The 27,465-nt window shown below is 38.3% G+C and overlaps 1 protein-coding gene across 1 annotated transcript in view; it reads left to right on the plus strand.

The window, feature by feature from the left end:
• LOC129624634 (ATP-binding cassette sub-family C member 4-like) overlaps positions 1 to 26,844 on the plus strand; it is a 369,352-nt gene extending 342,508 nt beyond the window's left edge. Inside the window, exon 31 of the mRNA XM_055542789.1 lies at positions 25,462 to 26,844. Within this exon, the coding sequence (XP_055398764.1) occupies positions 25,462 to 25,506 (45 nt within the window). The 3' untranslated portion in view covers positions 25,507 to 26,844. The remainder of the gene's footprint in view (positions 1 to 25,461) is intronic.
• The last annotated feature ends 621 nt before the right edge of the window (positions 26,845 to 27,465 follow it).

Consider the following 27,465-nt stretch of genomic DNA (forward strand, 5'->3'; position numbering starts at 1 on the left):
TGAATGGTACCTTATTGTGGTTTTGATTTGCATTTCTCTGATAATGAGTGATGTTGAGCATCTTTTCATGTGTTTGTTAGCCATCTGTATGTCTTCTTTGGAGAAATGTCTGTATAGTTCCTTGGCCCATTTTTTGATTGGGTTGTTTATTTTTCTGATATTGAGCTGCAGGAGTTGATTGTATATTTTTGAGATTAATTCTTTGTCAGTTGCTTCATTTGCTATTATTTTCTCCCATTCTGAAGGCTGTCTATTCACCTTGCTTATAGTTTCCTTTGTTGTGAAGAAGCTTTTAAGTTTAATTAGGTCCCATTTGTTTATTTTTGCTTTTATTTCCAATATTCTGGGAGGTGGGTCATAGAGGATCCTGCTGTGATTTATGCCGGAGAGTGTTTTGCCTATGTTTTCCTCTAGGAATTTTATAGTTTCTTGTCTTACATTTAGATCTAATCTATTTTGAGTTTATTTTTGTGTATGGTGTTAGAAAGTGTTCTAGTTTCATTCTTTTACAAGTGGTTGACCAGTTTTCCCAGCACCACTTGTTAAAGAGATTGTCTTTAATCCATTGTATATTCTTGCCTCCTTTGTCAAAGATACGGTGTCCATAGGTGTGTGGATTTATCTCTGGGCTTTCTATTTTGTTCCATTGATCTATGTTTCTGTCTTTGTGCCAGTATCATACTGTCTTGATGACTGTGGCTTTGTAGTAGAGCCTGAAGTCAGGCAGGTTGATTCTTCCAGTTCCATTCTTATTTTTCAAGATTGCTTTGGCTATTTGAGTTTTTTTTGTATTTCCATACATATTGTGAAATTATGTGTTCTAGGTTTGTGAAAAATACCGTTGGTAGCTTGATAGGGATTGCATTGAATCTATAGATCGTTTTGGGTAGTATACTCATTTTCACTATATTGATTCTTCTAATCCATGAACATGGTATATTTCTCCATCTATTTGTGTCCTCTTTGATGTCTTTCACCAGCGTTTTATAGTTTTCTATATATAGGTCTTTTGTTTCTTTAGGTAGATATATTCCTAAGTATTTTATTCTTTTTGTTGAAATGGTGAATGGAATTGTTTCCTTAATTTCTCTTTCTGTTTTCTCATTGTTAGTGTATAGGAATGCAAGGAATTTCTGTGTGTTGATTTTATATCCTACAACTTTACTATATTCATTGATTAGTAATTTTCTGGTGGAGTCTTTAGGGTTTTCTATGTAGAGGATCATATCATCTGCAAACAGTGAGAGTTTTACTTCTTCTTTTCCAATCTGGAATCCTTTTATTTATTTTCCTGCTCTGATTGCTGTGGCCAAAACTTCCAAAACTATGTTGAATAGTAGTGGTGAGAGTGGGCACCCTTGTCTTGTTCCTGACTTTAGGGGAAATGCTTTCAATTTTTCACCATTGAGGATAATGTTTGTCATATATAGCTTTTATTATGTTGAGGTATGTTCCTTCTATTCCTGCTTTCTGGAGAGATTTTATCATAAGTGGATGTTGACTTTTGTCAAAGGCCTTCTCTACATCTTTTGAGATAATCATATGGTTTTTATTTTTCAAATTTGTTAATGTGGTGTATTATATTGATTGATTTGCAGATATTGAGGAAACCTTTAATCCCTGGGATAAAGCCCACTTGGTCATGATGTATGATCTTTTTAATATGTTGTTGGATTCCGTTTGCTAGTATTTTGTTGAGGATCTTTGCATCTATGTTCATCAGTGATATTGGCTGTAGTTTTCTTTTCTTCTTCTTCTTTTTTTTTTTGTGTGGCATCTTTGTCAAGTTTTGGTATTAGGGTGATGGTGGCCTCATAGAATGAGTTTGGAAGTTTACCATACTCTGCAATTATCTGAAAGAGTTTGAGTAGGATAGGTGTTAGCCCTTCTCTAAATTTTTGATAGAATTCAGCTGTGAAGCCATCTGGTCCTGGGCTTTTGTTTGCTGGAAGATTTCTGATTACACTTTCAATTTCCGTGCTTGTGTTGGGTCTGTTAAGATTTTCTATTTCTTCCTGGTTCAGTTTTGGAAAGTTGTACTTTTCTAAGAATTTGTCCATTCCTTCCAAGTTGTCCATTTTATTGGCATATAGTTGCTTATAGTAGTCTCTTATGATCCTTTGTATTTCTGTGTTGTCTGTTGTGATCTCTCCATTTTCATTTCTAATTTTATTGATTTGATTTTTCTCCCTTTGCTTCCTGATGAGTCTGGCTAATGGTTTGTCAATTTTATTTATCTTCTCAAAGAACCAGCTTTTGGCTTTGTTGATTTTTGCTATGTACCGGGGTCCAGCCCTGGTTGGATCCAGGGATTCCCTCGGGAGGACAGTGTCAGCGAATAGAATAGCAACAGTGGAGAGATTAGAGGCTTATTATAATTGGTTTATGTGGAAAATCAATAAAACCTGTGACACCAGGTTTGCCCTGACCACGGAGGCTGCAGGCGCTCTCTCGAGTAGTGGAAGGTGTCCCACCTTAGGCACCTTCTCGAGTGAGTCTTAGAAGCCCAGGCAAATAAGTAGTCTCAGAGGACCCCTGCGCTCCAATTATTTTGGCCTGAAAGAAGAGCAGAGAACAAAAAGAGAGAAAAGGAAGCAAGAACGACACGGGGAGAACAAGCCTGTTGAACAAGGTCCGTAGCTTTATTTTCAGAAGGAGATTTTATACCCTAAGTTATACATAGAAGATAATAGGGGATGCAAAGTCATGCAAGGTCAGCAGAGCTTGACCATTATTGAAACCAGGCTTTTCTTCTGCAAACTTATCAGATACAAAGGCTTTAGGTGATTTACATCATCTTCTGGTCAGGAGACCTGCTAACATTTTTCTTCTGATAAGAATTAGTCAACCAGAAAAACTTATTTTCTCCAGAAGTGATTTTTCTTAAAGTTTGGTGCCATTCCTGAAAGCACTAAATAGAGTTGCATTCCTATAGGGCAAAGGTGCAGTGGGGATAATTAAGGGAAGAATTTATTAGCTCAAGGGTCTAAGGTTATAATTAACATTAAAGCTTCTACTTATATTTCTATATATTAACTATATTAATCAATACACTCCCAGGGACACAGTGGGTAAGGGATATGGAAACTTGGCAGCAAACATTAGCTCAACAAAGAAATCCTTTATTAGTTCTATTTTAATAATTTCTAGCTCCCTGAGAGGCTCTGCATTGTTAGAATATTTTAAGTCTCCTGTGCCTCACATGGTTGGGAGGCATCAAACAATCACATGCATAGCTGTAAGAGTCTGGGAACCTGTCAGGCAGGTTACAAAGCTTTCTGAGGGATTTGAATTGGAACACACCTTATTATACCCTGGAGACTTATTAACTAGAACTCTAAGTTGATTTTCTTACAGAAAACTTGGTTGGGGATAGCCCCTCGTGACTGTTAGAGGAGTTGGTGAAAGTCATAAAACAGTAAAACAGACAGATTCTGGTTTTGGGGTAGATGCTCAGGCAGGTCCAGAGGGGCACCCCTCGAGCTCTGACTCATCTTGCCCATCAGAGCTCTCCTGCATGACCTTGTCATGGGTGGGGACTCCTGTGCTGGCTCCCGGCAGCTATGGTCTCTTTTGTTTCTTTTGCATTTATTTCTGCCCTAATTTTTAAGATTTCTTTCCTTCTAGTAAACCTGGGGTTCTTTATTTTTTCGTTTTCTAGTGCTTTAGGTGTAGAGTTAGGTTATTTATTTGGCTTTATTCTTGTTTCTTGAGGTCAGCCTGTATTGCTATGAACCTTCCCCTTTGCACTGCTTTTACAGTGTCCCATAGGTTTTGAGTTGTTGTGTTTTCATTTTTATTCATTTATATGCATATTTTTATTTCTTTTTTGATTTCTTATGTGATTTGTTGGTTATTTAGCAGCGTGTTGTTCAGCCTCCATATGTTGGCATTTTTAATAGTTTTTCTCCTGTAATTGAGAGCTAATCTTACTGCATTGTGGTCAGAAAAGATGCTTGGAATGATTTCAATTTTTTTGAATTTACCAAGGCTAGATTTATGGTCCAGGATGTGATCTATCCTGGAGAAGGTTCCTTGTGCACTTGAGAAAAAGGTGAAATTCATTGTTTTGGGGTGAAATGTCCTAGATATCAATTAGGTCTAACTGGTCTATTGTATCATTTGAAGTTTGTGTTTCCTTGTTAATTTTCTGTTTAGTTGATCTATCCATAGGTGTGAATGGGGTATTAAAGTCTCCCACTATTATTGTGTTATTGTTAATTTCCCGTTTCATACTTGTTAGCATTTGTCTTACATATTGTGGTGCTCCTATGTTGGGTGCATATATATTTATAATTGTTACATCTTCTTCTTGGATTGATCCTTTGATCATTATGTAGTGTCCTTCTTTGTCTCTTTTCACAGCCTTTGTTATAAAGTCCATTTTATCTGATATGAGTATTGCTACTACTGCTTTCTTTTGGTCTCCATTTGTGTGGAATATCTTTTTCCAGCCCTTCACTTTCAGTCTGTATGTGTCCCTTGTTTCGAGGTGAGTCTCTTGTAGGCAACATATATAGGGGTTTTTGTATCCATTCAGCCAGTCTTTGTCTTTTGGTTGGGGCATTCAACCCATTTACATTTAAAGTAATTATTGATAAGTATGATCCCATTTCCATTTACTTTATTGTTTGGGGTTCAAGTTTATTCACCCTTTCTGTGTTTCCTGTCTAGAGAAGATCCTTTAGCATTTGTTGGAGAGCTGGTTTGGTGGTGGTGAATTCTCTCAGCTTTTGCTTGTCTGTAAAGCTTTTGATTTCTCCTTCATATTTGAATGAGATCCTTGCTGGGTACAGTAATCTGGGCTGTAGGTTTTTTTCCTTCAACACTTTAGGAATGTTCTGCCATTCCCTTCTGGCCTAAAGAGTTTCTATTGAAAGATCAGCTGTTATCCTTATGGGAATCCCCTTGTGTGTTACTTGTTGTTTTTCCCTTGCTGCTTTTAATAGTTGTTCTTTGTTAGTTTGATTAATATGTGTCTTAGGGTGTTTCACCTTGGATTTATCCTGTTTGGGACTCTCTGGGTTTCTTGGACTTGGGTGATTATTTCCTTCCCCATTTTTGGGAAGTTTTCAACTATTATCTCCTCAGGTATTTTCTCATGGTCTTTCTATTTGTCTTCTTGTTCTGGGACTCCTATGATTCGAATGTTGGGGCGTTTTACATTGCCCCAGAGGTCTTTGAGGTTGTCCTTATTTCTTTTTATTCTTTTTTCCTCTCTGTTTCATTTATTTCTACCATTCTATCTTCTACCTCACTTATCCTATCTTCTGCCTCCATTATTCTACTGTTGGTTCCCTCCAGAGTGTTTTTTATCTCATTTATTGCATTCTTCATTATATATTGACTCTTTTTTAAATTTCTTCTAGGTCCTTGTTAAACCTTTCTTGCATCTTCTCGATCCTTGTCTCCAGGCTATTTAACTGTAACTTCATTTTGTTTTCAAGATTTTGGATCATTTTCACTATCATTATTCGGAATTCTTTATCAGGTAGATTCCCTATCTCTTCCTCTTTTGTTTGGTTTGGTAGGCATTTATCCTGTTCCTTTACCTGCTGGGTATTTCTCTGCCTTTTCATCTTGTTTATATTTCTGTGTTTAGGGTGGCCTTTCCATATTCTGGCAGTTTGTGGTTCCTCTTTATTGTGAAGGTTCCTCACTGTGGGTGGGTTTGGATGAGTGGCTTGTCAAGGTTTCCTGGTTAGGGAAGCTTGTGTTGGTGCTCTGGTGGGTGGAGCTGGATTTCCTCTGTCTGGAGTGCAATGAAGTGTCCAGTAATGAGTTTTGAGATGTCAGTGGGTTTGGTGTGACTTCGGGCAGCCTGTATATTGAAGATCAGGGCTATGTTCCTGTGTTGCTGGAGAATTTGCATGGTATGTCTTGCTCTGGAACTTGTTGGCCCTTTGGTAGTGCTTGGTTTCAGTATAGGCATGGAGGCGTTTGATGAGCTTCTATCAATTAACATTCCCTGGAGTCAGGAGTTCTCTGGTGTTCTCAGGATTTGGACTTAAGCCTCCTGCCTCTGGTTTTCAGTCTTATTCTTACAGTAGCCTCAAGACTTCTCCATCTCCTTTCGAAGACAATGGGCTGCCTATCTGGGTGCCTGATGTCCTCTGCCAGCATTCAGAAGTTGTTTTGTGGAATTTGCTCAGCGTTCAAATGTTCTTTTGATGAATTTGGGGTGGAGAAAGTGGTCTCCTTTTCCTATTCCTCTGCTATCTTAGGACCACCTCCCGGCTTACTTGTTTTAAATTATACTTCTTCCATCTCTAGTATGCTAAAGTTTGTCTTCTAGTATAGTGTTGTTCAAACTCTGTATTGTGGTTCATTAGCAGGGCTTTGAAATTTGTTTAGCCCAGTCATGACCAGCATGTTTTAAGAAATGAGATAGAAAAGAATGGAATATAAGAAAAGTAGCAATCTTTCCGTTGTAGTAACAGTAAGTATTGCATGAAACTATTATCAGAATATGTAACTATAGATAGTGACTCTATACTAAGATTCAATGTAAAGTTAAGTGTATTTACTATTCTGTGTAGCAGTACAAATGAAAAGTTGAAAACAAGGCTGTACAAACTTAAAGGAGGGTCCATTTGAGTTAGAATTCCTGACTAATTGTAAATATAGTTGATCCTTGAAAAGCACAGGTTTGGACTGCATGAGTCCACTTACATATGGATTATTTTCAATAAATATGTGCTGTAGTACTATACCATCCACTGTTGATTGAATCTGTGGATACAGAAGGCTGACTATAATGTTATACACAGATTTTTAACTGTTCAGAGGGTCAGGCCTCTAACCCCTTTGTTGATCAAAGATCAACTGTGTGAAATATTTATCTGTTGTCTCTCTAAAGTAACTTAATTTTTCCTGGATGCTCAAAAAATTCTTTCTCTATGTTGAAGATCATTAGTTTTTTCTAGGACTTCCTTAGTCTGCACATTCAAGGTTTTTTTTTTTTTTTCCTGTAACTTTATTTGAATTATATCTTTAAGTTCCTTTTATTTAATTGGACTCTCTTCTTTACAAATATCTATATGTATATATGGTACATCCTTTGTCTATTGTATAAAGCTATTATCCCCTTAATCCTTTAAAATTTTTTATTAATTTACAGTTATGTGCCTCGCATTCTTAGTCCCGTTTTTCATATCTCATACTTTTTTTCAGCAATGACTAATCTTTGTGACACCTTATAGAATGATCATTCTTTGATGCTTTCATGTTCCTCTTCCTCTCCACTTTCAACCTCTATCAACTCATGTTTCATCATCTTCTGTTGCTGTGCCATGCTTTCCTGCACTCCTATTTATCTGTTGTCCACAGATTGATTGTTCTACGGTATTAAAAAATATATTGCATTATGTATTTTTATAATTTTCATCTTCAATGAGTATTTTCATCTGCATCTGCTTATCTTGTTCTTTAGCCTCATTTTTTGTTTGTGTCTTTTACAGATCCTATATGACTTTTTAAATTTTTGTTATTCATACTACTCATCCTTGAATTTAATGTTTTTCTTTTCTAGATCATATATTTGCCACATAGTTGTGACTAGGTAACCATTTCAGGCTAAAAGGGATTCTATTTTATACAGAAGCTCCTCATGGCTCAGAGAGAGAGAGAGAGAGAGAACATATATAGGTGAGGGAGAAATAAATGAGAACCTGTATTCATTTAGCTTGTATTCTTCTCTAACCTGCAGAGTTGGGCAGTCAATGCTGCTTGCACTCCAGAATTTCTCTTCTCCTAGGATCTGACAGTACATCCTTCATGCAAAGATAGTGATTCTATTTATATATTTCCTCATGGGTATACCTTAGAATTTCCAGTTAGTTGGAGAACTGTGCTCTCCATGATTGCTCTCCATAAGATCCACTCCCCTTATATACTCTCTCTGTCTTGGCACAGCCCATTGGATCCAGTTGCTTAAGGCAACCTGTCCAGATTTTTTGTCATTTGAGTTTTCAAATGACTCCTGATTTCATCAAATATTGAGCTTTTCAAAAATCTCCCAATATCCTTGCTGTTTAAGGTGATTACTGAGAGGATAAGGGAAGGGAAATTCATTATTTCATTGTGTTTAAAGTAGAAATCCTCTCTAACTCTCCAGCATTCTTTAATTTGGATAATTTATCTGCTAGTATGTACACCAAAGTTAGTTGCTTTAAATATGGTGAGGAGTTTGAGGATTACTGGGATTGAACTAGGGCCATGCAGCTTAGTGAGAATGAATGGTCAGAGACTTAAGCTAGAATTGTACATATATAAATCATTGATTGCTGGCCTTTGTCCATGCAGGGGGACTTTTATTGCTCTGTTGCTTTTAGTAAGATCTAATTCCATGATGGTGGCTTTATTTACAAACTGGAGTTTAAATACTGGACTTAGTTTCAGACTATATTAGAGGAACTATAATGAACAAGTTCAAGAGAAGGAAGAGGATAGGGTCAAGAAACCCACCACTCACTGGTCTATTTGCCCTGAAATTTGAACTTTTTTGGCCTTGTATCTACTTGAATCTTCACAACTATTCTGAGCTGGCACTATAATCCCTCAGATGTAGAAACTAAGACAGAAGGCCCCAAGTAACTTCTTAAAGTCACAAGAGAGAAAGAGTTAGTAATCTTTTAACCACCTTCTGCCTCTTGGTCACTATATTCACTGAATTAAATACATCTCCACTAAGGCTCTGGGCTTGCTTAAAGATAAAATCAGAAGATTCATTAAAGTGCCTCCCAGATGTTTTGTTTTCGTTGTTCAAGCCGGGTGATGCTGCTACTTTTCATGAACTAAGGGGCCACATCTCTGAGCAGCATCATAATCACACCCAACACTTAGCTCAGCATGTTTACAACCTGAAGTTTATAGCCGTCACTTAGTTCCTATGAGGTAGGTCACTGTCTCATTTCACAAATGAACTAGATGGTGTGGCGAGAGCTTAAGTGATTTTTCCAGGATCAGCAGTGGTCCCAGGAGAGAGGTGAGACTGGGCTTCTCCACCCCAGACGCAGCCCATCCACAAGGACTCTGCTAACAAGCGTTCAGTCATCTCAACTCCCTTAGCAACCTTCCATGTGAAAAACATGCCTTCTCTCACTCCTGCTGTCAGCAAGAGTGTGATCTGCACCAGGGCAAGCAGATGAGAGAGAGAAAGGTCAAATCAAGGAGTTTATGCATAGGAAGCTATTCATGAAGCAAAGCCCATTTTGGCTAAAAGGTGAAAACAATAACATTTTCTTCATAAAAATTACATTAAGAAGAGTTATGGGAAAATGAATTCTCTGATTTGGGGAGGACTATGATGCTGTGAAAGTGCTGCACTCAATATGCCAGCAAATTTGGAAAACTCAGCAGTGGCCACAGGACTGGAAAAGGTCAGTTTTCATTCCAATCCCAAAGAAATGCAATGCCAAAGAATGCTCAAACTACCACACAATTGCACTCATCTCACACGCTAGTAAAGTAATGCTCAAAATTCTCCAAGCCAGGCTTCAATAATATGTGAACCATGAACTTCCTGATGTTCAAGCTGGGTTTAGAAAAGGCAGAGGAACGAGAAATCAAATTGTCAACATCCGCTGGATCATGGAAAAGCAAGAGAGTTCCAGAAAAACATCTATTTCTGCTTTATTGACTATGCCAAAGCCTTTGACTGTGTGGATCACAATAAACTGTGGAAAATTCTGAAAGAGATGGGAATACCAGACCACCTGATCTGCCTCTTGAGAAACCTGTATGCAGGTCAGGAAGCAACAGTTAGAACTGGACATGCAACAACAGACTGGTTCCAAATAGGAAAAGGAGTACATCAAGGCTGTATATTGTCACCCTGTTTATTTAACTTATATGCAGAGTACATCATGAGAAACGCTGGACTGGAAGAAACACAAGTTGGAATCAAGATTGCGGGGAGAAATATCAGTAACCTCAGATATGCAGATGACACCACCCTTAAGGCAGAGAGTGAAGAGGAACTAAAAAGCCTCTTGATGAAAGTGAAAGTGGAGAGTGAAAAAGTTGGCTTAAAGCTCAACATTCAGAAAATGAAGATCATGACATCCGGTCCCATCACTTCATGGGAAATAGATGGGGAAACAGTGGAAACAGTGTCAGACTTTATTTTGGGGGGCTCCAAAATCACTTCAGATGGTGACTGCAGCCATGAAATTAAAAGACGCTTACTCCTTGGAAAGAAAGTTATGACCAACCTAGATAGCATATTCAAAAGCAGAGACATTACTTTGCCAACAAAGGTTCATCTGGTCAAGGCTATGGTTTTTCCAGTGGTCATGTATGGATGTGAGAGTTGGACTGTGAAGAAGGCTCAGTGCCAAAGAACTGATGCTTTTGAACTGTGGTGTTGGAGAAGACTCTTGAGAGTCCCTTGGACTGCAAGGAGATCCAACCAGTCCATTCTGAAGGAGATCAGCCCTGAGATTTCTTTGGAAGGAATGATGCTAAAGCTGAAACTCCAATACTTTGGCCACCTCATGCGAAGAGTTGACTCATTGGAAAATACTCTGATGCTGGGAGGGATTGGGAGCAGGAGGAGAAGGGGACGACAGAGGATGAGATGGCTGGATGGCATCACTGACTCGATGGACATAGTCTGGGTGAACTCCGTGAGTTGGTGATGGACAGGGAGGCCTGGCGTGCTGAGATTCATGGGGTCGCAAAGAGTCAGACACGACTGAGCAACTGATCTGATCTGATCAAACAGTAGAAAGTGAAAAATACTTCCATTTGTTATTTTGGATAATTTTTTTTTTTCAAAAAGGGAATACATATGCATATAACCATACAAAATATGGCTAGTTTAGTAAAATGGAAGAGGGACATGATATGCAATTAGACGTCCCAAAAGCCTTACTTTAGTTTTTATTTTTATTGACATATAGTTGGTTTACAATGTTGTGTCCATCTCTGCTGCACAGAGATGCAGAAAACAAACAAACAAACAAACAAAAAAAAACAAAACAAAAAAAGAGAGAGAGAGAGTTTCAGAAAAACAACGAAAAGAATGTATTTATATGTACAATTGAATCACTTTGCTGTGCAGCAGAGGTGGACAAAACATTGTAAACCAACTATATGCCAATAAAAATAAAAAATAAAAGTGAGACTTTTGGGAAGTCTAATTGCATGTCATCTGCCTCTTCCATTTTATAAAGCTAGCCATATTTTGTGCCTCTGCTTTATTGAGTACACCAAAGCCTTTGACTGTGTGGATCACAACAAACTGTGGAAAATTCTTAAAGAGATGGGAATGCCAGACCACGTTACCTGCCTCCTGAGAAATCTGTATGCAGATCAAGAAGGAACAGTTAGAGCTGGACATGGAGCAAAGGACTGGTTCCAAATTGGGAAAGGGTTACATCAAGGCTATATATTGTCACCCTATTTATTTAACTTATATGCAGAGTACATCATGCAAAATGCTGGGCTGGAAGAAGTACAAGCTGGAATCATGATTGCCAGGAAAATATCAATAACCTCAGATATGCAGGTGACACCACGCTTATGGCAGAAAGCGAAGAAGAACTAAAAAACCTCTTGATGAAAGTGAAAGAGGAGAGTGAAAAAGTTGGCTTAAAACTCAACATTCAGAAAACTGAGATCATGGCATCCAATCCCATCACTTCATGGCAAATAGATGGGGAAACAATGGAAACAGTGAGAGACTTTATTTTCCTGGGCTCCAAAATCACTGCAGGTGGTGACTGTGGCCATGAAATTAAAAGATGCTTACTCCTTGGAAGAAAAGCTATGACCAACCTAGATCAGATCAGATCAGATCAGATCAGTCGCTCAGTCGTATCCAACTCTTTGCCACCCCATGAATCGCAGCATGCTAGGCCTCCCTGTCCATTACCAACACCCAGAGTTCACTGAGTCTCATGTCCATCGAGTCAGTGATGCCATCCAGCCATCTCATCCTCTGTTATCCCCTTCTCCTCCTGTCCCCAATCCCTCCCAGCATCAGAGTATTTTCCAATGAGTCAACTCTTCGCATGAGGTGGCCAAAGTATTGGAGTTTCAGCTTTAGCATCATTCCTTCCAAAGAAATCCCAGGGCTGATCTCCTTCAGAATGGACTGATTGGATCTCCTTGAAGTCCAAGGGACTCTCAAGAGTCTTCTCCAACGCCACAGTTCAAAAGCATCAATTTTTCATCGCTCAGCCTTCTTCACAGTCCAACTCTCACATCCATACATGACCACTGGAAAAACCATAGCCTTGACCAGATGAACCTTTGTTGGCAAAGTAATGTCTCTGCTTTTGAATATGCTGTCTAGGTTGGTCATAACTTTCTTTCCAAGGAGTAAGCGTCTTTTAATTTCATGGCCGCAGTCACCATCTGCAGTGATTTTGGAGCCCAGAAAAATAAAGTCTGACACTGTTTCCACTGTTTCCCCATCTATTTCCCATGAAGTGATGGGACCGGATGTCATGATCTTCATTTTCTGAATGTTGAGCTTTAAGCCAACTTTTTCACTCTCCACTTTCACTTTCATCAAGAGGCTTTTTAGTTCCTCTTCACTCTCTGCCTTAAGGGTGGTGTCATCTGCATATCTGAGGTTACTGATATTTCTCCCCGCAATCTTGATTCCAACTTGTGTTTCTTCCAGTCCAGCGTTTCTCATGATGTACTCTGCATATAAGTTAAATAAACAGGGTGACAATATACAGCCTTGACGTACTCCTTTTCCTATTTGGAACCAGTCTGTTGTTGCATGTCCAGTTCTAACTGTTGCTTCCTGACCTGCATACAGGTTTCTCAAGAGGCAGATCAGGTGGTCTGGTATTCCCATCTCTTTCAGAATTTTCCACAGTTTATTGTGATCCACACAGTCAAAGGCTTTGGCATAGTCAATAAAGCAGAAATAGATGTTTTTCTGGAACTCTCTTGCTTTTTCCATGATCCAGCAGATGTTGGCCATTTGATCTCTGGTTCCTCTGCGTTTTCTAAACCCAGCTTGAACATCAGGAAGTTCATGGTTCACATATTGTTGAAGCCTGGCTTGGAGAATTTTGAGCATTACTTTACTAGCGTGTGAGATGAGTGCAATTGTGTGGTAGTTTGAGCATTCTTTGGCATTGCATTTCTTTGGGATTGGAATGAAAACTGACCTTTTCCAGTCCTGTGGCCACTGCTGAGTTTTCCAAATTTGCTGGTGTATTGAGTGCAGCACTTTCACAGCATCATCTTTCAGGATTTGGAATAGCTCAACTGGGATTCTATTACCTGCACTAGCTTTGTTCGTAGTGATGCTTTCTAAAGCCCACTTGACTTCACATTCCATGATGTCTGGCTCTAGGTAAGTGATCACGCCATCGTGATTATCTTGGTCATGAAGATCTTTTTTGTACAGTTCTTCTGTGTATTCTTGCCATCTCTTCTTAATATCTTCTCTTTCTGTTAGGTCCATCCCATTTGTGTCCTTTATTGAGCCTATCTTTGCATGAAATATTCCGTTGGTACCTCTGATTTTCTTGACGAGATCTCTAGTCTTTCCCATTCTGTTGCTTTCCTCTATTTCTTTGCATTGATCACTGAAGAAGGCTTTCTTATCTTTTCTTGCTATTCTTTGTAACTCTGCATTCAGATGTTTATATCTTTCCTTTTCTCCTTTGCTTTTCGCTTCTCTTCTTTTCACAGCTATTTGTAAGGCCTCCCCAGACAGCTATTTTTCTTTTTTGCATTTCTTTTCCATGGGGATGATCTTGATCAACCATCCCCATGGAAAAGACCAACCTAGATAGCATATTAAAAAGCAGAGACATGACTTTGCAGGCAAAGGTTCGTCTAGTCAGAGTCTAGTTTTCCCACTAGTCATGTATGGCTTGAGAGTTGGGCCATAAAGAAAGCTGAGTGGTGAAGAATTGATGCTTGTGAGCTGTGGTGTTGGAGAAGACTCTTGAGATTCCCTTGGGAGACTTCAAGGAGATCAAGCCACTCAATCCTAAAAGAAATCAGTCCTGAGTATTCATTGGAAGGACGGATGCTGAAGCTAAAACTGCAATACTTAGGCCACCTGATGCAAAGAACTGACTTATTTGAAAAGACCCTGAGGCTTGGAAAGACGGAAGGCAGGAGGAGAAGGGGATGAAAGAGGATGAAATGGTTGAATGGCCTCACCAACCTGGATGGACATGAGTTTGAGCAGGCTCTGGGAGTTGGTGATGGATAGGGAAGCCTGGCATGCTGCAGTCCATGGGTTGCAAAGAGTCGGACATGACTGAGCAACTGAACTGAACTGAACTGATACACTCTTTTTTAAATGTTCTTTTCTACTATGTTTTAATCACAGGATACTGAATATAGTTCCCTATGCTATGCATTAAGGCCTTGTTTTTTTTTTTTTTTTTTTTTTTTTTTTATGTGCACAATATATTTATTTATTTGGCTTTGTCGGGTCCTAGTTGCAGCATGTGGGATCTTCCTTGTATCATGCAGGATCTTTTGTTGAGGCACATGGACTTTCTAGTTGTGGTTCACAGGCTTAGTTTCTCCACAGTATGTGGGATCTTAGATTCCTAGTCAAGGATCAAAACCCGTGCCCCCTGCACTGCAAGGCAGAATCTTAACCACTGGACCACCAGGGAAGTCCCAGGACCTTCTTTTTATCCATTCTGAATGTAATGATTTGCATCTACCAACCTTAAACTCCTAGTCCCTTCCACTCCCTTCCCCTTTCCCCCTTGGCAACCACAAGTCTGTTCTCTATGACTGTGAGTCTGTCTCTGTTTTGTAGGTAGGTTAATTTGTGCCATATTTTGCATTCCATATATAAGTGATATCATATGGTATTTGTCTTTCTCTTTCTGACTTACTTAGTATGATAATCTGTAGTTGCATCCATGATGCTGCAGATGACATTATTTTGTTCTTTTTATGGCTGAGTAGTATTCCATTGTATATATGTACCACATCTTTAAAAAAAATTATTTGTTTTAATTGGAGGCTAATCGCTTTACAATATTGTGGTGGTTTTGTCATACATCAACATGGATCAGCCACAGGTGCACATGTGTCCCCCCATCCTGAACCCCCTCTTCCATCTCCCTCCCCACCCCACCCCTCTGGGTTGTCCCAGAACACCAGCTTTGAGTGCCCTGCTTCATGCATCGACCTTGCACTGGTTATCTATTTTACATATGGTAATATACATGTTTCAGTGCTATTCTCTCAAATCATCCCACCCTCGCCTTCTCCCACGTAGTCCAAAAGTCTGTTTTTTACATCTGCATCTCTTTTGCTGCCTTGCATATAGGATCATCGTTACCATCTTTCTGAATTCCATATATATGTGTTAATATACTGTATTGGTGTTTCTCTTTTTGACCCACTTCATTCTGTATAATAGGCTCCAGTTTCATCTACCTCATTAGAACTGACTCAAATGTGTTCTTTTTTATAGCTGAGTAATATTCCATCGTGTATGTGTACCACAACTTCCTTATCCATTCATCTGCCAATGGACATCTAGGTTGCTTTCATATCCTAGCTATTGTAAACAGTGCTGCAGTGAACATTGGTGTATGTGTGTCTCTTTCAGTTCTGGTTTCTTCGGTGTGTATGCCCAACAATACCCCATTTTCTTTATCCATTACTTCATCAGTGGACATTTAGGTTGCTTTCATGTTTTGGCTATTGTGAATACTGCTGCTATGAACATAAACATGCATGTATCTTTTTGAATTCTAGTTTTTTCTGGGCATATGCCCAGGAATGGGTTTACTGGATCATAAAGTAATTCTATTTTTAGTTTTCTGAGGAACCTCTGTATTGTTTTCCATAGTAGCTGTATCAACCCTAACTTACATTCCCACCATTAGTGTGGGAGGGTTCCCTTTTCTCCACACACTCTCCATAATTTATTATTTGTGGACTTTTTAATGATGGACATCCTGACCAGTGTGAGGTGGTAGATTTGATTTGCATTTCTCTAATAATTAGTGATGTCAAATATCTTTGCTGGTGCCTACTGGCCATCTGCATGTCTTCTTTGGAGTAATATCTATTAAAATCTCCCCATTTTTTGGTTGGGTTGCATGTTTTTATTTTGTTGAGTTGTAAGCGCTGTTTGTATATTTTGGAGATTAAGCCCTTGTCTGTTGCATCATTTACAAATATTTTTCTCCCATTCTATAGGTTGTATTTTGTTTTGTTTTATCATTTCCCTTGCTGTGCAAAGTCTTGTAAGTTTGATTAGGTCCCATTTGTTTATTTTTATTTTTAATTCTATTGCCTTAGGAGACTGACATAAGAAAACATTGGTATGATTTATGTCAGGGAATATTTGCCTATGCTTTCTTCTAGGCATTGTATGGTGTGATGTCTTATGTTTAAGTCTTTAAGTCATTTTGAGTTTATTTTTGTGCATGATGTGAGGGTGTGTTCTACCTTCATTGCTTTACATGCAGCTGTCCAACTTCCTTAGCACCACTTGCTGAAGAGACTATCTTTTCCCTATTTTAAATTTTTACTTCCTTTGTTGAAGATTAATTGACAGTAGGTATGTGGGTTTATTTCTGGGCTGTATATTCTATTCCATTGATTTTTATGCTATTTTCACACCAATGCCACACTGCTTTGATTATTGTAGCTTCGTAGGATTGTCTGAAGTTTGAGAGAGTTATGCCTCTAGGTTTGTTTGTTTGTTTGTTTGTTTTTGCCTCAAGATTTCTTTGGCAATTCTGGGTCTTTTGTGGTTCCATAAAAAAAATTTAGATTATTTGTTTTAGTTCTGAGAAAAATGTCATGGGTAGTTTGATAGGGATCACATTAAATCTTTAGATTTCTTTGGATAGTATTGCCATTTTAACAATATTGATTCTTCCAATTCAAGAACATAGAACATCTTTCAATTTATTTCAGTCATCTTTAATTTCCTTTATCAGTGTTTTATAGTTCTTGGCGTATGTCTTTCACCTCCTTGGTTAGGTTTATTCCAAGGTTTTTTTCTTTTTTTTTTTTTTGGTGTGAGTTTTAAAAGGTATTCCCTTTCTGATATTTCATTCTTAGTGTAAAGGATTGCAAACACTTTCTGAATGTTAATCTTGTATTTTGCTACTTTGCTGAATTCATTTATTAGATCTAGCAGTTTTTGTGTGGAGTCTTTAGGGTTCTCTTTATATAGTGTCATGGAATCTGCATATAGTGACAGTTTTACCTCTTCCCTTCCAATTTGGATGCATTTTATTTCTTTTAATTGTCTTCTAACTGTGGCTAGGACTTCCAATACTATGTTCAAAAGAAATGGTGAGAATGGGCATCCTTGTCTTATTCCAGATTTTAGCAGGAAGGCTTTTAGCTTTTCACTATTGAGTATTATATTGGCTGTGGGTTTGTTATAAATGGCTTTTATTATGTTGGGATATGTTCCCTCTATTCCCACATTAGTAAGAGTTTTATCATGAATAGGCGTTGACTTTTATCAGATCCATTTTCTGCATTTATTGAGATGATCAAGTTTTTTTTCTTTTTTTACTTTTCTTTTGTTAATGTGGTATATTACATTGATTTGCATGTATTGAACCATCCTTATGAATCTGGGATGAATACCCACGTGGTCACCATATCCATACCCACTTGGTCATGGTGTATGATCTTTTTTATGTGTAGGTTTATTTAATTTGCTAACATTTTGTTGATAATTTTTACATGTATCAATAGATTCGTCAGAGATTTTGGCCTGTAATTTTCTTTTCTGGTGTTATCTTTGTCTGATTTATTATCAGGGTGATGGTAGCCTCATAGAATGTTTTGGGGAGTATTCCCTGCTCTTTAATCTTTTGGAAGAGTTTGAGAAGAATTGGTATAAGTTTTTCTTGTATGTTTGGTAGAATTTGCCTGTGAAGCCATCTGGTCCTGGACTTTTGTCTGTAGGGAGTTATTAAAATATAGATTCTATTTCAGTTCTAGTGATTTATATGTTCAAATTATCTATTTCTTCTTGCTTCAGTTTTAGTTGGGTTATGTGTTTCTAGAAAGTTGTCCATTTTTTCTAGATTACAAAATTTGTTGGCATATAATTGGTATTCTCTTATGGTTTTTTGTATTTCTGTGGTATCAGTTGAGATTTTTCCTTTTTGAGTTTCTATTTTATTTGTTTGGGTTCTCTCTCCTTTCTTCCTGGTGAGCCTGGCTAGAAGTTTGTCAATTTTGTTTACTCTTTCAAAGCACTAGCTCTTGGTTCTGTTGATTTTTTTTCCCTATTTTTTAATCTCTATTTTATTTATTTTCCCCTGATTTTTATTATTTTCTTCTTTCTGTTGATTTTTAGGGTTTTCTTGTTCTTCTTTTTCTAATTCTTTTAGGTGGTAGGTTAGGTTGTTTACTTGAGATTTTTCTATTTGTTGATGAAGACCTGTATGACTATAAACTTCCCTCTAAGAATTGCTTTTGCTGCGTAGCATAGTTTTGTGGGGGCTTCCCTGGTTGCTCAGTGGTAAAATGAAAGTGAAACTTGCTCAGTTGTGTCCGACTCTTTGGGACCCGTGGACTATAAAGTCCGTGGAATTTTCCAGGCCAGAATACTGGAGAGGGTAGCCTTTCCCTTCTCTAGGGGATCTTCCCAACCCAGGGACCGAACCCAGGTCTCCCACATTGCAGGTGGATTCTTTACCATCTGAGCCACAAGGGAAGCCCCATACAGTGGTAATGTATCTGCATGCAATGCAGGAGACACAGGAGATGCAGGTTCAACCCCTGGGTTGGGAATATCCCCTGGAGGAGGACATGGCAACCCACTCCAGTGTTCTTGCCAGGAAAATCCCATGGAGAGAGAAGCCTGGTGGGCTGCAGTCCATAGAGCCACAGAGAATTGGACATGACTGAGCAACTGAGCAATCCTAGATTTTGTATAGTTGAGTTTTCATTGTTGTTTGTCTCAAGATATTTTTAAATTTCCTTTTTAATTTTCTCACTGACCCACTGGTTTTTAAGTAGTGTGTTATTTAGTCTCCATGTAATCTTTTTTTTTTTTTTATCCTTGTTTCTTTTCCTGTAGTTGATTTCTAGTTTCATGCCATGTGGTCAGAAGAGATTCTTGAAATAATTTCTATACTCAAATTTATTGAAGTTAATTTTGTGCTTTAATATATGGTAAATCCTAGAGAATGTTCTATGTCTACTTGATAAGAATGCATACCTTGGGTTTTTTTTTTTTTATGTAGTGTTCTGAAAATATCAATTAAATCTAATTCTTCTATTGTATCATTTAGGATCTCTGTTTCCATATTGATTCTCTGTATGGAAGATCTGTGCATTGATGTGAATGGGTGTTAATGTCTTCTGTTATTATTGTATTCTTATTGCTTTCTCTCACTATGTATGTTAGTATTTGTTTTATGTATTTTGGTGCTCCTATAGGTGCATATATGTTGATGAATGTAAAATCCTCTTTATGAACTGACCTTTTTATCATTATATAATGTCCTTTATGTTTCTTTATAGCCTTTGCTTTAAAGACTTTTTTTTTTTTTTAATGAGTTCAGTTCAGTTCAGTCTCTCAGTCGTGTCCGACTCTTTGCGACCCCATGAATCGCAGCATGCCAGGCCTTCCTGTCCATCACCAACTCCCGGAGTTCACTCAAACTCATGTCCATCGAATCAGTAATGCCATCCAGCCATCTCATCCTCTGTCGTCCCCTTCTCCTCCTGCCCCCAATCCCTCCCAGCATCAGAGTATTTTCCAATGAGTCAACTCTTCGCATGAGGTGGCCAAAGTATTGGAGTTTCAGCTTTAGAATCAATCCTTCCAAAGAACACCCAGGACCGATCTCCTTTAGAATGGACTGGTTGGATCTCCTTGCAGTCCAAGGGACTCTCAAGAGTCTTCTCCAAAACCACAGTTCAAAAGCACCAATTCTTTGGCACTCAGCCTTCTTCACAGTCCAACTCTCACATCTGTACATGACCACTGGAAAAACCATAGCCTTGACTAGACGAACCTTTGTTGGCAAAGTAATGTCTCTGCTTTTGAATATGCTATCTAAGTTGGTCATAACTTTCCTTCCAAGGAGTACGCATCTTTTAATTTCATGGCTGCAATCACCATCTGCAGTGATTTTGGAGCAAAAATAAATAAATAAAATAACATAAAGTCTGACATTGCTTCCACTGTTTCCCCATCTATTTCCCATGAAGTGATGGGACCGGATGCCATGATCTTAGTTTTCTGAATGTTGAGCTTTAAGCCAACCTTTTCACTGTCCTCTTTTACTTTCATCAAGAGGCTTTTTAGTTCCTCTTCACTTTGTGCCTTAGGGTAGTGTCACTGCATATCTGAGTTAATTGATATTTCTCCTGGCAATCTTGATTCCAGCTTGTGCTTCTTCCAGCCCAACATCTCTCATGATGTACTCTGCATATAAGTTAAATGAGCAGGGTGACAATATACAGCCTTGACGAACTCCTTTTCCTATTTGGAACCAGTCTGTTGTTCCATGTCCAGTTCTAACTGTTGCTTCCTGACCTGCATACAGGTTTCTCAAGAAGCAGGTCAGGTGGTCTGGTATTTCCATGTCTTTCAGAATTTTCCACAGTTTATTGTGATCCACACAGTCAAAAGCTTTGGCTTAGTCAATAAAGCAGAAATAGATGTTTTTCTGGAACTCTCTTGCTTTTTCGATGATCCAGTGGATGTTGGCCATTTGATCTGGTTCCTCTGCCTTTTCTAAAACCAGCTTGACTATCTGGAAGTTCATGGTTCATGTATTGCTGAAGCCTGGCTTTGAGAATTTTGAGCATTACTTTACTAGCATGTGAGATGAGTGCAATTGTGCAGTAGTTTGAGCATTCTTTGGCATTGCCTTTCTTTGGGATTGGGATGAAAACTGACCTTTTCCAGTCCTGTGGCTACTGCTGAGTTTTCCAAATTTGTGGGCATATTGAATGCAGCACTTTCACAGCATCATCTTTCAGGATTTGAAATAGCTCAACTGGAATTCCATCACCTCCACTAGCTTTGTTCGTAGTGATACTTTCTAAGGCCCACTTGACTTCACATTCCAGGATGTCTGGCTCTAGGTGAGTGATCACACCATCGTGATTATCTGGGTCATGAAGACCTTTATTGTACAGTTCTTCTGTGTATTCTTGCCACTTCTTAATATCTGCTGCTTCTGTTAGGTCCATACCATTTCTGTCCTTTATCAAGCCCATCTTTGCATGAAATGTTCCCTTGGTATCTCTAATTTTCTTGAAGAGATCTCTTGTCTTTTCCATTCTGTTGTTTTCCTCTATTTCTTTATATTGATCTCTGAGGAAGGCTTTCTTATCTCTTCTTGCTATTCTTGGAACTCTGCATTCAGATACTTATATCTTTCCTTTTCTCCTTTGCTTTTCACTTCTCTTCTTTTCACAGCTATGTGTAAAGCCTCCCCAGACAGCCATTTTACTTTTTTGCATTTCTTTTCCATGAGTACAGTATCACAGTTCCTGCTCTCCTGTCATTTCTTTTTGCATGAAATATCTTTTTTTCATCTTTACACTTTCAGTCTGTATGTATCCTTTGCCTAAGTTGAGTATTGTAGGCAGCATGGGTCTCTTTTAGGCTCTTGGTATTTTTTTTCCAATTTTTTTAATTTTTTTTTTAATTGAAGGATAATTCCTTTACACAATTTTGTGGTTTCCTGTCATACATCAACAAGAATCAGCCATAGGTACACCAGTGTCCCCTCCCTCCAGAACCTTCCTCCCCATCCCACCCTTTTAGATTGTCACAGAGCCCTTGTTTTAGTTCCCTGAGTCAAAGTTCTTGTTTATAATGCAGTTGGCCACTGTGTGTCTTTTGATTCTGCACCCATTGACATTTAAGGTAATTATTGATACATATTTCAAACCTAGTTTTCCAGTTAATTCTTTGCTTCCTCTTTGTTCCTTTCTTTTTATTTTTGTTTTCCTTTCCATATTTTAATGATTTAACTTTATTTTATTCTCGTCTCTCTCTCTTTTTTTGTGTGTGATTCTATTGTATGCTTTTGACTTGTGGTTGCCCTGTTTTTCAAGTATGTTAACCCCTTTATATATCTGCTTGCTTTAGACTGTTAGTCAGATAGACTCAAACACATTCTAAAAATAAGAAACAGAATTTGCCTCTTCTTATTCTCCTTCCCCACATATTTGGGCTTGCTTGGTGGCTCAGATGGTAAAGAATCTTCCTGCAGTTTGGGAGACCCAGGTTCAATCTCCGGGTTGGGAAGATCCCTTGGAGAAGAGAATGGAAACCCACTCTGGTATTCTTGCCTGGAGAATTCCATGGACAGAGGAGCCTGGCAGACTACAGTTCATGGGGTTGCAAAAAAAGTCGGATATGACTGAGCAACTAACACTTTCACACTTTTCCCCACATAATATGATTTTAATGTCCCTTTTTACATCCTCATGTTTATCTTTTTGCTGCTCCTTGTGTTTATCATTGCTTTCACAAATAGGTTTTTTGTTTTGGGGTTTTTTTTGACCTGTATTCTCACTAATTTAAGTGATTTACTTTGCAATTATGATTTCCTCCTTCCTATATCTTCCTGCTTCTTTTCTATTTAGAGATAACTTTTCAATATCTCTTTTAGGATAGTTTTAGTATTGCTGTATTCCTTTAGTTTTTGCTTATCTGAGAAATTATTTCTCCTACCATTCTAAATAATCTTTCCGGGTAGAGTATTGCTGTTCAGTCACTCAGTCATGTCCAACTCCTTGTGACCCCATGGACTGCAGCAGGCCAGGCTTCCCTGTCCTTCACTGTCTCCTGGAGTTTTCTCAAATTCATGTCCATTGAGTTGATTTTTTTTTTTCTCTTTTAATGCTTTCAATATATTTTGCCACTCCCTTGTGGCCTGTAGTGTTTCTGTAGAGAAATCAGCTGACAGTCTATGGGAATTCTCTTAAATGAGCTCTTTGTTTTTCTCTTGTTGTCTTTAGAATCTTCTCTTTATCTCTAACTTTTACCATTTTTATCATAATATGTTGGTATTAGACTGTTTGGGTTCATCTTGTTTGGGGCTCTCTGTACATCTTGTATCTAGGAAGTTTTCAGCCATAATTTTTTCAAATACATCTTCAATCCCCTTTTCTTTTTTATTTTTTTTTCTCCTTCTGGAATCCCTATTATATATAGATTGGCCTGCTTTATATTATCCCATAGCTTTCTTACATTGCTTTAATTTTTCATTTGGCTTTTTGTCTGCTGTTTTGATTAAAGAATTTCCATTATTCTATCTTCCAGGTCACTTATTTTTTCTTCTGCATTATTCTTTCTGCTCTTCATTGCCTTGAGCTCAGTTTTAGTCTCAGCAAATGCATTCTCCTGAATCCTTATAGTTTCTAGTTCCTTTTCCCAGTAATTTGCATTTCTGTTGATAGCCTTTCTTAATTCCTTCAGTATTTTCATTGCCTCCTTTTGAGCTTGCTGTCTATTAGACTGAAGAGATCTGTTTCATTGTTCCTTCAAGGGAATTTTCTTGGTCTTTTAACTGAGAGTGATTCCTCTTCTTCATTTTGCTTATATTTCTCTTTGAATTTAGGTGAAACGATTATCTACTGTTGTCTTAGAGTGTTATTTATATGTGGGAGTGTCCCTCTGTAGCTTTTGTGGATTTAATTTTTTTTTTTTTTTTTTGGTAGGAGGACTGTTTTAGGTTTTGATGCTTGCCATCTATTTCCTCAGCATATGCTGGCTATTTTCCCCTTGATGGGGGTGTGCAGTTGTGTGGGTGTATGGCATGTGCATTCTCCAGGAAGGCACTTGGCTCCCAGTCATGGGTGCCTTGGCAGTGGTGGTGAGCCAGGCATACTTCAAGGAAGGTGGGGGAAGTGACCTGCATCAACTCACAGCACCCTTGGAGATGGTAGTGGCATCTGTCCGTGCCTGCCTCTGAGGTCTGAGGTGGCAGCATCAGCTTACACCTATCCCTGGAGCTCATGTAGGCAGTACCCTGCCACCTCAGAGTACACAGATAAAGAAGCGCCTATGGGGGCCTGCCCCTCAACTTGAGTGCCCCCAACAATGCGATCTTAAAAGGGCTTACTTTTTTTACTTTAAAATTTTTTATTTATTTATCTAGTTTTTGCTGTGCTGGGTCTTCATTACTGCACACAGGCTTTCTCTAGTTGTGGTGAGCAGGGGGCTATTCTATAGTTGTGGTGTGCAGGCTTTTCTTACTTCTCTTGTTATACAGCATGAGCTCTAGGGTGCACTGGCTTCAGTAGCTGTGGCATACGGGATTCATAATAGAGACATGTGGACTCAGTAGTTATGGCACACAGGCTTAGCTGTCCTATGATATGTGGATCTTCCTGGACTAGGGATCAAACCTATGTCCCCTGCATTGGCAGGTGGATTCTGAACCACTGGATCCAAAGCTTCCCCTCCCCGACCTTTTTTTTTAATCCTTGCATTTGTAATGGAACTAGCCTTAGATTTCATCCATGGGCCCTAAACATTCTTGGAGAATTTCTTGTTTTTATCCTTAACTTAAGGGACATTTTGATATATAGCATTTCATATGCAGTGCTGTTTAGGGAATAGCAAGTGTGTAATAAGAAAAAGTACACCTAATATAAAGGTAGGTGTCTCAGAGCTTTTCTGTTTCATATGTGAAGCCCACTATCTCTCATGATAACTTTGTTGATAACATTTAAAAATGGACTTAGAATCAAGTTTCATAAAATGAATCTGGATCACATGACCTAGCAACCTATCTCATGACATGAGTCAGCTTCAGATAGATGGCACATTTTGTGTTTTAAACACTCAAACAAAAGTTCACACATTCTTATTTGGGGAAAAAAAATGACATTTGAAGTCCTTTTCCACCCAAACACATTTAGAGGTAAGAGCTCACAAGTCTTGACATTATTTCATTTTGTTATGTGCATTCATCAAGAAACCAAGATATGGTGCAGCTACAAAAACTGATGATTGTGGAATGGACAAACTTGACAGCACTTCACTTCCTTTATGTTCTGATTATACATTTATCAGAAAACCTCTGTCTCTTCCAGTTCAGCTAGAAATTGGTAAAATTCAAGAATTCAAAGGCCTGGCAAACCTGATATTAACATCTAGATTGATGGTGCTCATTTTTGTGTAAAAGTGAGACACCCTCATGCAGACACTAGATCCCAGCCTCTTTGTCATCTTGTTTATAATTTATCTCCATGTTTTAATTCTGTAAAATGATTTTGGTTATCAATTAGTGATTAAAGCTTATCTGTGAATCATAATGATTAGAACCCAAGGGAATCACGTTTGGCATTCAGCCCAGTCCCACTGAGGGTTTTAATGGGGCGACATCCTTCATAGAATAAACAAATCACTGGGTTTAAAAATTGTGCCTCCATTAGTGTTATGATTTGTTTCACATGAAAAAGTGACCCTAGAAATGCGTTGCTTTAGGAGGGACTTTACAGCTTTTAAGTGTGTTGTTTTTATTTCTTTTTTTTTTTCAGGTGTACTTCAAAAGGAATTATCCAGATAATGATGATGCTCAGTGACTGTGTGGTTATGAATGCTTCCAATGGACAGACTTAATCTTAACTATTTTTGAGATAGCAGTGTGATCCTCCTGTGAAGTCAAGTCTATTCTGAAGGCATTTCTTCAATAGTATTTGCCTTGCATAAACTAAATTGTACTTCTTTATACCAGCAACAAATATTTACACATACAAGATGTTAGTTTATTTGGATTTATCTCTCTCCAACTTCACACAGTGATTTCAAACTCTTACAAAATGACTTACTGATTTTGAAAGGTTATACTTTTTTTTTCTTTATCCAAATCTGAGAAGCAAGCCACCAATAAAATCTGTCTCCCAGGTTTTGTGCCTCGAGAGAGTCCAGAGCTAAAGCTTATTTTCTAAGTTATAAAACAAATTTGTCACAGATTTTTTTTTTTTTTACTGTTCCCAGAATTACATATTACTTTCCAGTTATATCAAGGATTCTGTTTACTTGAAGACTGTGAAGTTGCTGTTTTGTTTCACAACTGCCTTTAATATAACTAGGATCAATTATTCCACCCAAAGACCTCTGGTTAAAACACTACAGAGAAAACTGATAGGAAAAACAAAAAATATACTCTAAGTGATATTATAGGGGAGAGTGGTGCTCCCAAAAAAGAAGATATGTGATTAAGATACAGAAGGACAATATTTAATTTTATATCTTAAAAGAGAAGGGAGAGAAAACATGCTTTCTCAAAATAGGAACCCTTTGAGGGCATTTGATAATGAAGAACAGACATGATCATTGATTGTCTTCTAGATTGGGGATTTTTTTACATTTATTTTATGGTACAGTGCAAAGAAATAGAGGAAAACAACAGAATGGGAAAGGCTAGGGATCTCTTCAAGAAAATCAGAGATACCAAAGGAACATTTCATGCAAAGATGAGCTCGATAAAGGACAGAAATGGTATGGACCTAACAGAAGCAGAAGATATTAAGAAGAGATGGCAAGAATACACAGAAGAACTGTACAAAAAAGATCTTCACGACCAAGATAATCACGATGGTGTGATCACTCACCTAGAGCCAGACATCCTGGAATGTGAAGTCAAGTGGGCCTTAGAAAGCATCACTACGAACAAAGCTAGTGGAGGTGATGGAATTCCAGATGAACTATTACAAATCCTGAAAGATGATGCTGTGAAAGTGCTACACTCAATATGCCAGCAAATTTGGAAAGCTCAGCAGTAGCCACAGGACTGGAAAAGGTCAGTTTTCATTCCAATCCTAAAGAAAGGCCATGCCAAAGAATGCTCAAACTACTGTACAACTGCACTTATCTCACACGCTAGTAAAGTAATGTTCAAAATTCTCCAAGCCAGGCTTCAGCAATATGTGAACCGTGAACTTCCTGATGTTCAAGCTGGGTTTAGAAAAGGCAGAGGAACCAGAGATCAAATTGCCAACATCCGCTGGATCATGGAAAAAGCAAGAGAGTTCCAGAAAAACATCTATTTCTGCTTTATGACTATGCCAAAGCCTTTGACTGTGTGGATCACAATAAACTGTGGAAAATTCTGAAAGAGATGGGAATACCAGACCACCTGATCTGCCTCTTGAGAAACCTGTATGCAGGTCAGGAAGCAACAGATAGAACTGGACATGGAACAACAGACTGGTTCCAAATAGGAAAAGGAATTCTTCAAGGCTGTATATTGTCACCCTGTTTATTTAACTTATATGCAGAGTACATCATGAGAAACGCTGGACTGGAAGAAGCACAAACTGGAATCAAGATTTCCTGGAGAAATATCAGTAACCTCAGATATGCAGATGACACCACCCTTATGGCAGAAAGTGAAGAGAAATAAAAAGCCTCTTGATGAAAGTGAAAGTGGAGAGTGAAAACGTTGGCTTAAAGCTCAACATTCAGAAAATGAAGATCATGGCACCTGGTCCCACCACTTCATGGGAAATAGATGGGGAAACAGTGGAAACAGTGTCAGA

The sequence above is a fragment of the Bubalus kerabau genome, chromosome 12 (assembly GCF_029407905.1).
Source record: "Bubalus kerabau isolate K-KA32 ecotype Philippines breed swamp buffalo chromosome 12, PCC_UOA_SB_1v2, whole genome shotgun sequence".
NCBI lineage: Eukaryota > Metazoa > Chordata > Mammalia > Artiodactyla > Bovidae > Bubalus > Bubalus kerabau.